This window comes from Syngnathus typhle, linkage group LG12, assembly GCF_033458585.1.
Source record: "Syngnathus typhle isolate RoL2023-S1 ecotype Sweden linkage group LG12, RoL_Styp_1.0, whole genome shotgun sequence".
In the NCBI taxonomy this organism is placed as follows: domain Eukaryota; kingdom Metazoa; phylum Chordata; class Actinopteri; order Syngnathiformes; family Syngnathidae; genus Syngnathus; species Syngnathus typhle.
Window position 1 is genome coordinate 9,935,905 of NC_083749.1, and position 16,668 is coordinate 9,952,572.

The window sequence follows — 16,668 nt, forward strand, 5'->3', positions numbered from 1 at the left end:
GCATCTCACTTCCAAGAACAGGAGGCTAAATTTCCATGCGGTAAAGGCTTGGTTTAAGCTAGTTGACGACAACATATGGGTATTCCGTACGTTCGAGGTTTATTCGTACTTCCAATTGCAACAATACTTGGGATGCAAAATGATGCAGTACGCACACAACCAAGTCCCTTTACAATAAAATATTACAAAAGATCATTAAATATTTTAATTCAAATATTTCATGTGGCACAACTTGTCAAAGAAACACCTTTACACAATTATATAAGACAATTTACATTCTGTCTCATACAAAAAGAAATGACTGACCATTCAAAGTAAACATCTGTGCTGCATGGGCCAAAGTGTCAAGTGACAACATAAATGAAGGCACAGTCTTGATTTTTTTAAAACTGGACAATAAAATCTCTAGGGGAAAACAGTAGTGCATAATTTGACTGCAGAGGACATTTACTTCTTGCAGAAAGTAGGTTTTGTTTGTCATGCAATGTTTTCAGACATTATAAAAGTCATGCAATGTTTTCAGACATTATAAAAATCTCACTGAATTGAGTTTACTGCGCCATGGCTGACTTTGCTTTAACCTTGATTTTACAGCCAGACCACAATCATTATTTATTAACCTGAAGTGATTCCATTCTGGTTATGCATGATTTGACTCTCGTTAAAATGATGGACAAGGTTTATGATATGCCAAAGAACATCTCTAAAAATATGTATCGTTAATAGGTACGAAATGAGATCAATTCCTTCAAGTTATTTCAGTGTTCACTAAATCTGGTCTGCATCCAGAGCCAGCATCACAGTTTGGCTCTTGGTGTTTGTTCCAGCAGTGTCTTTATGTCAACAAGTGCGTTCTCCACAGCTTGAGCCAAACTGGCTGCATTTGTTTCTTTACACCCATTGAAAGATGAAATCGCAAAGTTGATGTGATCATTCATGGGATTGTAGCAGACGCCATATCCATTAGGTACAACAGGGCCAAAACACATGACGCAGTCAGTCTTGGATGGCACCTTTTGGAAAAAAGAAAGTATCTTGAAGGCCAAATATGCAAAGCACACTACATTTAGCCCTTTCATCTATGCGGTTTATTATTAACAAATTCACATATTTGCGTTCTTTTTCTACAAACCTATCCAACCTATTAAAATGCCACAAGATAGCACCAAACCCTGTCTTAAGTATGTTGAAGCTTAGTTTAGCCTGGGTTGTTAGCAGACATTAAAAAGTGCCTTTGCCACGTCTGCATATTTTTGCTCAGCGGAATTACTGTTAAAAAGCTCAAGTTAACAAAATGCCGAGGTGCCGTTAATATTCGGCAATGGTATTTTTACCGGTTGCGAAGCCAACAAAAAAGCTAGTTCACATATTTCCTGTGCATTTATTTTTCAATCAAACCATGCTAGCCATCTATCTTTAAAGATACATTTTAAGATGAGTTTGAAAACAAAGTAATTTGCGATTTGAGTTTGTAGTATTTGGTGTGTCCCCCCCCCCCCCCCCCACACTATTCGACCATGTCTGTATATATTAATCGAAAATCAGTTATCTATGAAGAGGCAAACAATCGTGCCTGGACGGGAATTGCAGATCTTGATATACAACACTTTGAAAAAGTCTTTGGCCATATCTATGAATAATAATTACAGTATTCTCCGGACTACAAGTCACAGTTTTTTTTCATAGTTTGGCCGGGGGTGCAACTTATACTCTTATGTGCGACTTATGTGTGAAATTATTATATTATTTCACATGTTATTTTTACACTAAACCGCATGAGGGCACTCTAGGCCTGTGGAATAATTGGAACGGCAACTGACGAATCTGATGTAAGCCACATAGAACAAGAAGTGCAGCATCTTGTACTTCTGGAGTTAGCGGAATTGTTTAAAAAATGACATCAAGGATGACAATTTCATTGGAGTTGGTGATTTGGAGGGACACGGATGGTTTGGTAAACTTGTTAGCATGTTATTTATGCTATAGTTATCTGAATAACTCTTAATGTTTGCATCCCATACAATTATTCAGCCTATTGTTGCCTCTATTCAATTTTTATTTCAAATTACCTTTAAAGACGACATGTCTGTTCTTGGTGTTGGATTTTATCAGATGAATTTCCCCCCAAAATGCGACTTATACTCCAGTGTGACTCACATGTCTTTTTCTTTTTTATTATGCATTTTATGGATGGTGCGACTTGTGCTCCGGCGCAAATTATAGTCCGGAAAATACGGTATCAGTATGTAGTATCAGCATAGCAAAACAAGAGACCAAGTGATGTCTTAAGATTTATGCTAAGACCTAAGACCTTTTTATATATTCATAAAATAAAGTATACCTGACTTGTAGATAAACAGTAGTGCAAAGCTTTGGCATAGGAGGGATCTTTGAAGACATCAGGAATTGAGATCTTTTCTTCAGCAGCCTGCATCTTCAGACCTAGTAGATGTCGGTCAATTGCTTGACCACTGATTGCCTGACGAGGACAAAGAGGATGGATACAAATAGCATTGTTGTCAAAATAAGTTAGGGCCGCACCAATCCTTCATCTATCTTACATGTCAGACTCTGTCAAACAAATACTACAGCAACAGTTAAACATCCATAACTAATCAATGCTGAAAACAAATGATTTTCAATGGGAACGGAGAAGGCAATGCACTCACTCACCATGTTGGTATATGACCTGTGAGCTTTTACAGCTTTCTCCAAGAGATCCACCTTCTCCCTGTTCTGCATAAGAGAAAAACATGACAGTGTTCTAGATTAACTACACATAGTACAGCACTACAATGATTCAATTTTGTACACAGATACTTGCCTAATAATAATAATGTCTAAGATGTGTTTAAAAATTATTCATAAAGCTATTAGACAGGCAGAAACACATAAAACAAGATAAAAAATAAACAACTGGAAAACGCGGGGCATCCAAAGACCCAACAGACCCTATTGATACCAGGAGGGCAGATGTGGGGCGCTAAAAATCGATACAGATAAATGCATAAAAGCCAGTGTTTACAAAAAAAATTGATGTCGCCGAAATAATCTATCACAGCTACTCGGACAGGTTGCTCTAAAATGGAGGCGCTCCGATAAGGAATGTTCTTTGAATCAACTAGATGCCACCTGATTCGAAGATTCTCCTTTAGGTATATTTTTTAAATTCATTTGATTCTGAAACATTTTTGTAGTTTAGAAGCGGAAGTTTAGAATCCAACCAGAACTCATTCGTTGCCATCAACACAATTAGCGAATGGGAATTTTGGGTATAAGTCACAGGACCAGCCAAACTGAAAAAAGTGTAATCTATAGTCATTAAAAATGGCAATATTACGTGTGAAATTTGAATCAAGCAGGAAAATTCTCCATCTTTTGTAAATATCAAGGGGCTGCCCTTTTTCTACCTTGTGCTGCCACTTAATGTCGACTGAAAATAAAAAATGCAGAAGATGCTCAGCGAAGTTGTGCCACTTTACCAAACCCAAAATACAGATGAGCCATGCCTCGTCTGTCTATTTACCATGGTTGACCCTATGAGGGGCATACAGCTTATGAAAACTTGACTCTCAGGATCATTTGGACACCCAAACTGTGACGATTCTTGGAATAAGGTTTCTGAAAGGGGAGTATATCACACCTGTTTGTTTGGATCATCAAAAGACTTCACAAAAGCAGCGGAGGCACTCGAGGCTGATCTGATTGTATCAGTGCGACCAAGTCGAAACATACGCAGAGAGGCGCTTTCATATGTTGCACAACAATGCTGATACATCCTGCAAAGAAAAAAACTGTTATAAATATGATGTTACATTAGTTATCGGAGTTTTAGATTTACAAAGCGGTATTAGTTTCAATTGATCAAACAGTTAATAAGATGAATTGTATATTTTTTACCCCCCAATACCTGTAGTAAGCCAGTTGTAATGCAACCTGTATAAATGCATCAGGGCTCATTTTGTGGGCTTTTGCAACATTTTTTCCAAAGTGGCCGAACACAATAACCCTCATATCCAGGTCATCGGCTAATCTGCAGAGACAGCAATGGGAATCTGAGCAATTTAAATAAAATTATTCGTCAGGAAATGGAAAATGCAGTGCTCACGTATTCATGCTTTTTTTGGCCTCTTCAATTTTCTTCTTGAGCTCAGGTGTGATGTTGAAGTGCAGCTTTTTGGGTATAGGCAAAGACACTGTGGTAGAGTGAAACATCTCCGGCTTCCTCCTGTTTTTACACATGATATAAACAATCGGGCTTGATTCACTAAAATCTCAAATAGATGCTCTAAATTGCATGTGTTGTCATAGGTGATATAGCATGACTGTGACTAGCTCCAAATTAGCATGACAATTTCACTGTTGAATATGCATTTGCTTTTTAGATGTGTTCAGTGACACAAAATCAGCCATCACTATTTGTCTGAGGTTTGATAAATCACATTTAGTGTGCTCAATTCACTATAGTCTTCTTTAACAATATTAAAATTGAACTATGTGGCAAAATTGTGCCTATTTCTGCACATGCAAACCTAGTAAATCTGGCTCATGGTGTTTTCTGTGGGGCTCAAATAAGATCAACTTTATTTAAGTACTTACGTGTATTCCACAACATGATCAATCAGGGCAACAATGGGTGGGCCCTCCGCTGGGGCATGCTCATAGTTGGCCCCACATGTCCCATCTTCCCCAACAATAAACTAAAAGAAAGATTTGTCATCATTACAACTAACAGAATTTGAGAGCGCTTCATGTTAAAATAAACACGCTTGCTAGACTGAAGGCCAAGTTTTGCATGTCACCTGCAGTGTTTTGTCAAACCAGCGGTTGCCACTGTTCCATAAACTCCCTCCACCATGCAACATTTGCACTGCCGCACAGCTCCGATAAGCATCCTCTGGCACTTGAGGCATCGGCCCGTCCAAACACAGCGCGAATATGCTTCTTTGAATTGCCGACACGGATTCTTTGTTGGTCTGATCTAAATAAACAAATCAATTATGAAATCCAAGTTTAAGGAATCCAAGTGGAGGACTTGACCCGATGATGTGATTTTAACCACCTAATGTTTCCTTTTCATTGCTCACAAGTCTATATTAGAAGCACAATGTACAAACAAAAATGGCAACTGTTTAACATTGTATTGTAAATATCACTTACCTTTGATGAGGTCAACATAAGTCTTGCCCCAGGTGTCACGATGTTGGGTAGTGAGGATGCCCACAGGCTCCATGTTGGTCTTCTCAGAGGAGCTGCAGATACGCTCGAGCTGAACACGGAGCTGTTCAGCAGTCAGTGGTGACCCATCGCTGTTGTACACATCCAGCACAAAGAACTAAATTCAAAATGAGAGAGAGCGACAGAGAGAGACTGTTATGTAATACGTTTAGATATTCAGAGTAGCTTAGCACAAAAATGCTCAGTTCTGATTGATTTTGTGAGAGAAAATGCGCATTAAATATCGATCAAAGAATCATGTCATGCAGAACACACAGTAATAACTAGCATTAGTAAGTCATCTAACTGCCTAACTAGTGACGGAACCAGATTCAAGTCCCAGATCACGACACTGGAAAGATTGAAAATCATATTGACCTGGCGTTCCTTTTACCCATAATATATTTTTTTCATAATGTGTTGTTTTATTATATTTTTGTTTTCTCTGTGTTGTTTTCTCTGTGTTAAATACGAAGATTGAAATAAGCCATTGGGCTTTATTGCGTTTTGTATCCTTGGTGAAGCCTGACCGAGAGATGGGAAGTTGTATTAGTTCTAGGGCTGTGACTAGCTGATTTTAGCTTTGACTTTAATGGAATGTTTAGCAGTATATGATTTTTGTTGCTTGTTGAACCATCCAGGATCATCAATGAGTTAAGAGTCTGCTCAGTCAAGGAGACAAAATCCAGATGACAGCAAACCATATTTGTGCTCCTCACCTGAAAATTGTGCACAACAGTAATGTGTTTAGGGGGCCTGGAACTTTTTCCATGGTTCACCACAGCATCCCTCTTCGTACCAGGGATACGGCAGGACGATAGCACTTCATAGTATTGATTCATACAGAGTTGCTTCCCTCCCAGGTACTCCACCGGTATGGTCTCACTGCAGTATTACAACAGCTCTTTTGATTAAAACAAACGGGACACAGTATTTATGACAATGTGTGTAGAAAGCATAGGCAATTATGTATTACCGAACAAATTAAGACAACAGCAAGTTACATTTATTTATAACATTATAAATATTTTCAATACATTTCTGAATGTTTTCCCAAAATAACATGGGAACCAAAAGCACAATTGGTATGGGTATGAAATTGTTTGGCATTAATAAAGCAGAGTAATGTACACTTGCTGATGCTTCTACAATAGTATTACGATTTTAATTTTATATGAACAAAAGTATTGTCATTTTTAATTCTTGACAGGATATTATAGTAATACAAAATGCTATGTCATAAAACAGAATTAAAACAAAAGATAATTGCATGTGCTCACTTATCAATCATTGTCTTGAAATCCAAAACACCTGCAATCAGTTTGGCAGCAAACCTGTTGACCAAAAATAAGAGTTATTGCAACCTCTGGGTGGTTAAATGACCAACGTTGACTAGATGATTAAATGATTCATTTATTAGTCAGTGGGCACTCGACATTTAAACTGTAAATTCTGAAGATATCTGTTTTATGATCATTTATTTCCGGTCCATGCCAGTGAAATCCTTTGTAACAATAGCTCAAGTCTAAGCCCGGAGAACTGGTGCCAAGCGAGCAAGCAAGTGATACGCCACGCCACGCATGTACTCACCACCCCTCCCCCACTGCCCACAGGAGAACAATTTAGCAAAAGTAAAGTTTCCAGTCAAGTGGAGACATTTTATTTGTCCCTTGCTAGGTCTTTCAGCCCAAACCCAACCGGTCAAGGCAGACAGCCACACCACGCTGTCGGTTCTTTTAGAGCAGGGGTCTCCAAGTCCAGTCCTCAATATCCAGTTGGGCTGTCAGTATTGAATATTTTTAGAATTGATTTTGATAAATTGATAGAATTTTATTTTGCGTGAATGTGTACTACAAAACCTTTTGTCCCCATTACTGGTTATTTGGCATTGTTTATCGATAAAAAGAAGGGACAATTAAACAATATCACACAAGAGGGATTAAGGTACACACCAAACTTCGGAACTGATTAAGTCACTGGTGCGGTTATCGTCTTCTGTAGTAAAGGCAGATGGTTGCAAATGTCTTTTTTTGATTAACCATAAAAGATCATTGGTTTTCATGAATGAATACAAAACCTAATTAATAATTGCTGTTGAGAGGCTGACATTACAGAATTTGGACTATTCAAAGGTAATAAATGGCTCTTAAAGTGCTTACTCAATTTTTAAAATAATTGTCGATTAATTTGATGATCAGTCGATTAATTTTGACCACTGTAGTATGTTTCCGTGCTCCAACACAAGAATAAGGTGTGCTGGAACAGGGTAACATAGAAAACATGCTGGATCGGGGCTCTCAAGGAACACTACAATTCCGATGCATTAATCGTCAATCATCTCTATTGTAATGTTTAAGGCAAAGTATGATCACCTTATTTGTCCCTGCTTATCATTGAAGTTCATTCGAGGCAAAACCAACCCTGGACTGGAATGGATCACCACCGGCAAACGATAGTCAAGGTAAGCCACCTGCACCCACCATTCTGACAACTAAAAAGACAGTGAAACACCTAAAATGATATGCACCACATAGATCCTTCAATAAAAACTCATTAAACAAGCCATTAATATTGTACAACTGTTTTTGTTTTGTTTTTTTACAAGCTCACCCAATTTTCTGCATTTTGCGCTCTCCTCTCAAGGCCTCTCTGCAGTCTTTCACCAACACCTCCAGGTTTCTGAAAGTCATCGACTAGTTCCTTTGTGTGCATCAGCTCATCCATCTCCACTATGGGCTCCAGAGCTGTGATGTAGCGCTCTAATGTCTGCTGGAGAGGGGGGACAGGAAGACTGGGTAACCCCTTCTGGTGGGTCAAGTATCTCCCAGTGATCCGGGTTGCTGAAACTGGCTTCACCAAGTGGCAGGGTTTTACCAGGCCACCGGGTTTTGTCATCCCCACCTTTACCTGGAAGATTGAATAAGAGAATCTAACATTTAAATCATTGCTGATTTATCATGGCGGTTTTGTGCATCCACTCCTATTCCCATTGACATGTTTTAACTAAAGAGGTGGAAAAAAAAACACAGTATATATTACGACCTGTTTTGCATTGCTCCACGCAATATCACATCACATCTGCATAATGATCATGTACCTAGCAAACTGAAGCATCGCTTTGGATATCTTGGGAACTTTCAAAACAATCATTATCTTCCAATGCACTCCCTTTTAAATTTAGTATATGATGCTCATCTATAAAAAGGACACATATCTAGCGCAGCAAGGTGGTCCATGTGGGTAGCACATATATGTTGTATGTCGTTGTGCTTCTGTTGGTGTTCTCTGGGTACAATGATTCCATTCCTCCTGACAACATACTATATTTTGCATATTTGTATATTAGTCTGAATGTAATGATGGATTTCTGTTTGTGCCATGTTGTACACCGCTTCTTGCACAAAATAAGATGACACGGATATTACAAAACTGATGCATGTTTGTATGACACTTAAAAACTCACCCTTTGCGATCCAAATAGTAGAATACATAAGGATCTAAAATGCTTTACATGAAAGATATTTTTAAGTATTGTCAAAACATTATGGGGCATCACACATATGCCCATAATGTCTTTATGACACTTCTAATGTTTCGTTGCTAATTATTCAATTTTTATACAGACAACTATACAATAACTGTCTAAGGTCAATCTGTTTCCCCTCCAAGTACATACTGTGTGTACTATATAATAGCCACCTGTAGGGGGCATGCTGTACTTGCTATCAAAAATGAGTGACGAAAAGACGTTGACTCTATAACACAGAAAAGAAAAAGGACGCGACGTTTTCTTGTCTCCTTGGTATTAGATATATATTAACCTACTGTTGACAATTCTGTACGTATTGAACAAACACTGAGGATATTCTGGCTAAAAAGAAAAAAAGCGTAGTGGCACAGGGGCGAATAGAGAAACAACTGAAGCTTCTGTTAACACGGCTTTAACCTCTCGTCTTGTGTATTTGGTTCAGTTTGATAGCGTTTTAAATCTCATGTTAGCGTACCTTTCACTGCCACAGTTAAATAAATGATCTCAAAAGAGATCGACAAACACGAGTAAGGCATCGCCTTTTATTGTTTCATTCTGTATGCTAGCTATGCTTAAGTTTAAAATTGTAAAACAAAATTAACCTTTGACCCAGTTAGCTTAGGTTGACCTATATTCTTGCTCGCCAGCGTACTGTAAGCGAGTCTTGACAAATATTGCAGTAAACTATCACCAACGGTCCAAACACTATCAGTCATGCGCCAGATATAATTATTTTGTTGCCAGAAACGAGCAGATTCTGATCATTGCAATATGTGCAACATTTTAAGAGTGAACTAAAAGTCAGTTTCTTACCATTCTGCTGCAAATGCCCCACATTCTGAGGCTTAGAAACGCCCACTGAGGAAGTGATCAAAATCGGTGCCTGAAGTCCAGCAAAAATATTCGGCTCAGTGAAGTGTCTTCGTCTTTACGTTGCGCCCACCAACACAAGTCAAACTCTAAACGCGCCAAGGCAGCTGCACAGGACGGATGCCGAAGCAAATTCAAATGTGTGTGATACAAATTAATCACATCATTACAGCAAGGGTTCAAGTAAAGGGTAAAAAAAAATAGACTAAAAAAGAAATCAGGTATAAAAGTAACGGAATTTGCACTTTCCAAACACTTCCGGCATACGTGTAACCAGAAGCAAATACAATACGATTGTTTTTTTTATAAATGTTTAATATGTTTAGAGTTTTATCAATAATCACTGATGAATTGGAAAATATTTTGTCTATGCAAGGCGAATGTAGTTATATAGAAACAGCATTGGCTAAAATGTTTGTTTTGTAAACGTAGCCAACACCGATGGCGGTAGTGAGTCGTATCCCCGGTATTTCCCCCCTCAGTGATCCACGAAGAAGAGCGACGACTTCGACATGGCGGAATCAGAGCAGCAGTCAGGTACAACTCAACTGGGATGTATGTTGTAGGGATCTATGAACTCTGTTTTGCTTCTCCTCATGCACCGTTAACATTTAGGAAGATTTGAACGTATACAGTATGTACTCATTGTACATCGACGTGTAACTGTTAAGTCACTGCATAAATATTACAATCTCAAGTCTTGGGGACTCCACAAACAAACCTTTTATTTTCGTAATGCACGTGTAAAGAAGTAGAATTTTGTCATTCACGCATACGTGGTTAGTTGATCATTTAGTTCGTCCAGTTAATAGATAATCTGTCACCTTTACTTAATAATAATTTAAATAGATGAGAGTTTCTTTAAGATGTCATGCATGTACCTCGAGAAAATGATTAACACAGGAAGAACATGCAACTGCACAGAAAGCTTAGTGCTGAGTTGAAACCCAGAAGTAAAGTAAGGCTGACGTGCTTGCCACAATTAAAATGTGTCAGATCACCTTTCTACGTCACCACCATCGTAGATCCCTGTCCTGCTAAAGTTCATAAAATTAGAAAGCACAAATATTGAACAAGCACAGACATAGTCTGTAGTGTTATTGGGGTAGCCTACAACTTTTACGTTTCTTCACATTTCAAGGTGATCTCATCTTTTTGTAGGATCCATGTCTGAGGATAAAGCACTTGAGATTACAATGCCCTTCATGGTACCCAAGAAAGAAATTAGCATGGTGCCCGACATGGCCAAGTGGAAGCGGTCTAAGGTAAATGTCCTTTTGGTAGACAGCATTGCTGGTAGATCTACACATTAGATCCATAACAGTGGAGCATGGATTGATTAACCTGTTGTTTTAAAACAAATCACAGAAGCAAAGTGCGGGATCGCCACATTAATCAATCAGAACTTTTCCCTAACCAGATTGAGACCAAGATCTCTTATTTCAGGGTGATCTGGCCAAGAAGGTGGAGCACAATTAGATGCAGTACAATTACAAATAGAAAGCTGTCAATGGATTACCATCTACACAGAATGGGGAGCGGTGTATATATTGACCAAATAAGCATAACAAAACAGCAGCAGTACAGTATAGCGCAACACCATGAGGCAAATTTAAAAGTCAGTGTGCAAGGAAAAGTGCTATTCGTCAGGAGCAACTCGTATCAAGAAATCTATTATTCCGAAATTAAATGTATGGCAATAGTCACAGCTCTCTCAACCGAAAACGGCAAGAACAATTAAGTGGGCAGTATATTTAAACTGTTAGCAGCTGGGAGAATTTTGTTTCTGTTACATATCTGATCCGACATCAGAAGCTGGCATCTCCGGCATCTGTCTCTTGCACACAGTACAGTGACCCCGGTGGAAAAATAACTAAGATGACCAGTTTGTATGATGGACTGTTGATGCCATCTTCTTTTTTTTTTTTAGAAATGCTGTTCTATCATGGTCATTAATTGTAAACGTTTCCTTAACTGCAGATTTCCATCCTTATTACAGGCTTATGCTGACTACATGGGATTCATTCTGACTCTTAATGAAAGTGTGAAAGGAAAGAAGCTAACTTGTGCTTATAAAGTGTCTGAGGTATGTTGTCCTTTTTTAAAACCAGGGAAATTGTTTTGTGATGTATAAAAGCATTTTTCTTTTTGGGGGGCTTATGTAGTGTGTAGATTAATGCTAACATCTATAGTTAATGTGTAATGAAGAAGTGGTAGTTTTGTTTATTGGTGGTCTTCTGTCATTAACTATAGTTATTGTTTGTTTGTTTGACAGACGGTGGAAAAGTTACTAGATCTTTTGGACACTCTGGACCGATGGATAAATGAGACCCCTCCTGTTGACCAGCCATCCCGCTTTGGAAATAAAGCCTTCAGAACCTGGTTTACTCAATTAGACCAGGTTCGTCGGCATGCATACACCAAACACAGTCTATGCCGTACTAAATGTCTAAAATATTGATTTTTATGACAGGTCTGATGTGTGTGTGTGCAGAATTTCACGAGTTCAATACAATTAAACCTGAGATGTGGATGTGTGGGAATTTCATACATGCAATTACATGCAAATTAGTATGAATGTGCAATGTTACACAGTCCATGATAGGCTCATGCAGTAAGTACTTTCAGTAGAAGTTTTGTAGAATTTGTATGCAGAGTCACTCATCCAATCCGCAAATCTCAATATTGACCCACTCAGGTTTTAGTAGATGCTCAGTATCTTTTGTAGATACTTGCAAGTAATGGTGTTGTTGGCAGGATGCAGAAGCCTTGGTATCAGCAGTGCTACCTGCTGACAAACAATCTGCAGCTCCAGAGATTGCCGTCTACCTGAAAGAGTCTGTGGGAAACTCCACCAGAATAGACTACGGAACAGGTATTTGTATTTCTTTGTTTTTTTCATAGCTCCGCAAAAAAAGATAAGGCTCTGATTTTCAAAGAGTATGGGCTGAAGTAAACCTATGGAAGTCACTACAATGGTTTACATGGTGTACAATGGTCATTGGGTCATACATTTTAGCATCGAAAGCTGCTCCAAATTCCAATTTCCGAACTGCCATCTTGTCCCTTATACTAACTTGATTCTACTTCATTTTAACAGATGTTTAAGGCAATTCTTCAATGTAAATCACTGCTGTATTCCATCTGTCATTTGCTCTTTTAGTCAAGACTGTTTGATCTCCTTTAATTTTATAGGGCCCTCCTGCAAATACTGAAAAACCACAATTGGCACCCCCCAACCACTCTTGACAAAAGTTCATAATTGTCAGATGCCACAAAATAGTGCCAATATAGTACTCTCCGACTAGAAAAAGCTTTGGCATATCTGATTGAAGCATGTTTGATTCACTTTAACATAGTTCCTTGCCACCAAGATGCCATATGATGGTGCCAAAGCACCTTTTTGTTTATTAGCAATATTTGCAATGCCATCTTGTGGCACTTTATGGTGTTTCAGAAAGAGCATAAAAATTGAAAAGGCAACTTACAGGATGGTTGGTTGGTTGCTTTCTAGAAATACGAGTGAGGGAGGGAGTTCATGAGTAGCAATCATGAGCACCAATCATGAGCACACTATGTTTTCATTTTTTTTTTAAATTTTGTCATTATTTCCTCAGGGAAAAAGCTGTTTCAAAATCGGAATAAAACGAAGCAAACAAACAATCCGCTGTAGTTGGTTAACGTTGCTTTGTTCATCAAGGGGGTTTGATAGAAGCCCCTGGCCTGAATTTCATGTGAAACAGCTAGAAAACAAATTGATGAACGCAAATCTACTGTATACAAATGAAAGATTGACCAACTACATTGACCTTCACTGACTCTTACAATTTATAGAAAAATATATCATCACTGTATTATCATATTTAATTCCTCAAGAGTCCCATTCCCCATTTGGTTCACAAACTAAAACTGCACATTCCACATTTCTGGTCACATTTCACATCATGTTTTTCCTTTTCAGGTCATGAAGCTGCTTTTGCTGCATTCCTTTGCTGTCTCTGCAAAGTTGGAGCTCTTAAAGTAGATGATCAGCTGGCTATTGTTTTCAAAGTTTTTAATAAGTAAGTGGTTACTGTGGACTAGATGTTATTGAATGTAAGACAATAAACTATAAGCAAAGGTTCAGACTTTTTCTTTAACCAGAATTAACAACTTACAAAAACTAAGTGGTTACTGTGGACTAGGTGTTATCGGTCTGTTATTGAATGTTAGACACTAAACCATAAGCATAGCTTCAGATTTTGTTTTCTTTAACCAGAATTAACAACTTTTCAGGGGGAAATACATTGCATTCCAGAGATTTGTGTTACTCCCAGTTCATCACTTACCCCTTGTCAATTCATATTATGACCAATGTACCATGTGTTTCTTCTTAGGTATCTCTCAGTGATGCGGAAACTTCAGAGGACCTACAGAATGGAACCAGCAGGAAGCCAAGGTGTATGGGGCCTGGATGACTTCCAGTTTCTACCTTTCATATGGGGTAGTTCACAATTTGTTGGTAAGAAGATTTTCTAACTAACCTGTGGGAGGAATTTTCTCTCTTGCTCAGTTTCTGGTCAGGCAGCTTACTTTCGAACAGGTATGGGCAACTGACAGGCCGCATCTGCGCTGTGTGCCCCACGACAGGCCTAATTTGCAATCATTCAAATAACTGACATGGTGAGATTTAAATGCTGCAAAGGTATTCATGATAAGAACAGATTTGAGCAATTCCCACCCTTCTAATTTCAACTCAACAAATGCCTGTTTTTTTTATGTCTCTAGGTGTTGAAAGTAATTTTAACGCCTTGGTTGAAAACGGTCACAAATAGCAAATAATTTGTTGGACACAAATAGAGAAGCGACTAACAATAAAACATCAGCTTGAAAAATAGTAATAAAATGAGGACTATCTTACTTAATGTTGCAAACTGATCTTAAATAGAACAGAAATATATGATTTAGCAAGATTTCAGAAAACTAAATCTAGGATAAAATGTGTCTTCAAACTAGTTGTGATTTTTATGTCACCTAGCCTATAGAATTATGATATCTCTTATTCCAAGGTGGGATTTCTCAAGACCTACGATAACTTCTAACTTAAAATTCCCTATTATTTTGAAGGGACTAAATGAAACAAGTAGAATGCTCTAAAAAATGCCTTGCATGTAGGAAATTGCTTGAAGAGTAAGGATATTTTCCTTTGATTTTTCATTATATTTTGTAAAAAGTAACACAAAAATGATGAGAATAATTTATTTAATTCATAGGTCAGCCTTGGTGGTACAACAGATATCTGTCATTGAAAGAACAGTTTTGAATGTGTTTTTTTTTTATTTTTAAAAGACAGTTGGTTAGTTCTCACAATTTTGCTTGATGTCTGTATACCCGTTGGGTTTAGTCTTAAGTTGCCAATGTATAACACAGTACTCAACCTAATGAGAAGAAATTAAGTAAATTTGATCAAATGTGGCTGTAATCGTAAATGTTGCCCATCCCTGCTCTAGAAAGAGCTCATTCGTCACAAACTGATTCCTTTTATGGCTGGAGACTACGATGGGAACTTAAAATGAAGCAGACTTTTGCCCAGGTCTGTCTCTGAGCCCATCAGACAGTTCCTTTAGCCTTACGCGTTGTTGTTGTTATAATGTACTATGTAGATACTACAATAGTCCCGCTATTGTCAACTGTGAGGTATTCACAAATTTTGTAAAAGAAATTGTATAAAAGACATTCAGTGTATCAAAAGTAATCAAGAACCAGAGATTATGTTAGTAGTGTCACTGCATAGTATCTGTAAAATCGTATCTACCGTATTTTGCGCCCTATTAGGCGCACCGGGGTATAAGGCGCACCTTCAATGAATGGCCCATTTTAAAACTTTGTCCATATATAAGGCGCACCGGACTATAAGGCGCATAAAATAGAAACTTTACTGCAACAAACTGAGGTTGACTAGGGTTGCGGTATGCACCCACTAGCCAATAACCAACGAGCCCTCTGTAAACAATCGCGTTTCTCAAACGATCTCCTATAAAATGATTGGAACTGACTAAAGTTCGATCTAACGCATTGGTACTACTTACCTATGTTTCCCTTCCATATCGATCCGTAGATTTACTCGAAACATTAACAGAGCAGCCTATTATGACATGAAATAGCCTCGCGCGTATAGCATCTATCGTTATAGCATTAGCCATCCGCAATTTCCTATGAGCCTCAGCTCGCAATCTCCCATGAGCCTCAGCAAAGTGTAAACAATCCCGTTTATCAAACGATCTCCTATAAAATGATCAGAACTGACTAAAGTTTGATCTAACGCATTGGTACTACTTACCTATGTTTCCTTTCCATATCGATCCGTAGATTTACTCGAAACATGAACAGAGCAGCCTATTTTGACATGAAATAGCCTCGCGCGTATAGCAGCTATCGTTATAGCATTAGCCATCCGCAAAAACCCATGACCCTCAGCTCGCAATCTCCCATGAGCCTCAGCAAAGTGTAAACAATCACGTTTCTCAAACGATCTCCTATAAAATGATCAGAACTGACTAAAGTTCGATCTAACGCATTGGTACTACTTAGTTATGTTTCCCTTCCATATCGATCCGTAGATTTACTCGAAACATGAACAGAGCAGCCTATTTTGACATGAAATACCGTTTTTTTCCGTGTATAGTGCGCAAAATTTAACGAATTTATTGTCCTAAAATCTGGGGTGCGCATTATACATGGGTACAAAAAAATTCTTTTTTTTTTTTTTTAAATTTTTTTTTTTTTTTTTAGAAAACAAAACCAACAACAGGACTGACCGACAAAGTCGTGGAAAAAAAAGACAGGGTGACATTACCAAAGACAGGAACAGAAACCAAACAGACATCATGACAGTAACACATGCAATGATCCGACGGTGAGCGAGGGGCAGACAGGACTTAAATACAAAACACATCGATTGAGGTGACACAGGAAGAGAGGGGCGACGCGAACAGAAACTATGGCAACCTAGACACATAGCAAAACTGGGGACGAGACGTGACAAATGTCCCTCGAAATGAAACTTGAAATCA

General features: G+C 38.3%; 2 protein-coding genes across 4 annotated transcripts in view; one reads left to right on the forward strand and one right to left on the reverse strand.

Moving 5' to 3' along the window:
- Positions 1-190: 190 nt before the first annotated feature.
- crata (carnitine O-acetyltransferase a) lies at positions 191-9,871 on the reverse strand. 2 transcript variants are annotated; one of them, XM_061293389.1, is made up of 14 exons: positions 9,560-9,871; positions 7,828-8,124; positions 7,590-7,708; positions 6,498-6,551; positions 5,937-6,102; positions 5,161-5,335; positions 4,803-4,981; positions 4,600-4,700; positions 4,109-4,228; positions 3,911-4,033; positions 3,644-3,779; positions 2,674-2,736; positions 2,342-2,479; positions 191-1,013 (listed from the first exon to the last, which is right to left on the reverse strand). In XM_061293389.1, exons 1-14 carry the CDS (start codon positions 9,581-9,583, stop codon positions 798-800), a joined length of 1,911 nt encoding a protein of 636 aa, XP_061149373.1. In that variant the 5' UTR covers positions 9,584-9,871; the 3' UTR covers positions 191-797. The 2 variants fall into 2 exon arrangements, with proteins under 2 accessions (XP_061149373.1, XP_061149375.1); XM_061293391.1 differs by lacking the exon at positions 9,560-9,871 and having other exon boundaries at positions 7,590-7,728; positions 7,828-7,957.
- Positions 9,872-10,037: 166 nt separating this feature from the next.
- The window catches only part of ptpa (protein phosphatase 2 phosphatase activator), a 23,512-nt gene continuing 16,881 nt past the window's right edge, over positions 10,038-16,668 (forward strand). The window contains exons 1-7 of one of the 2 annotated variants that reach the window (XM_061293392.1): positions 10,038-10,153; positions 10,778-10,881; positions 11,616-11,702; positions 11,892-12,017; positions 12,374-12,491; positions 13,578-13,677; positions 13,993-14,117. In XM_061293392.1, coding sequence (XP_061149376.1) covers positions 10,129-10,153; positions 10,778-10,881; positions 11,616-11,702; positions 11,892-12,017; positions 12,374-12,491; positions 13,578-13,677; positions 13,993-14,117 — 685 coding nt within the window. In that variant the 5' untranslated portion in view covers positions 10,038-10,128. Of the gene's footprint in view, positions 10,172-10,777; positions 10,882-11,615; positions 11,703-11,891; positions 12,018-12,373; positions 12,492-13,577; positions 13,678-13,992; positions 14,118-16,668 lie in introns of both variants that reach the window. The other variant, XM_061293393.1, reaches the window with a different exon arrangement.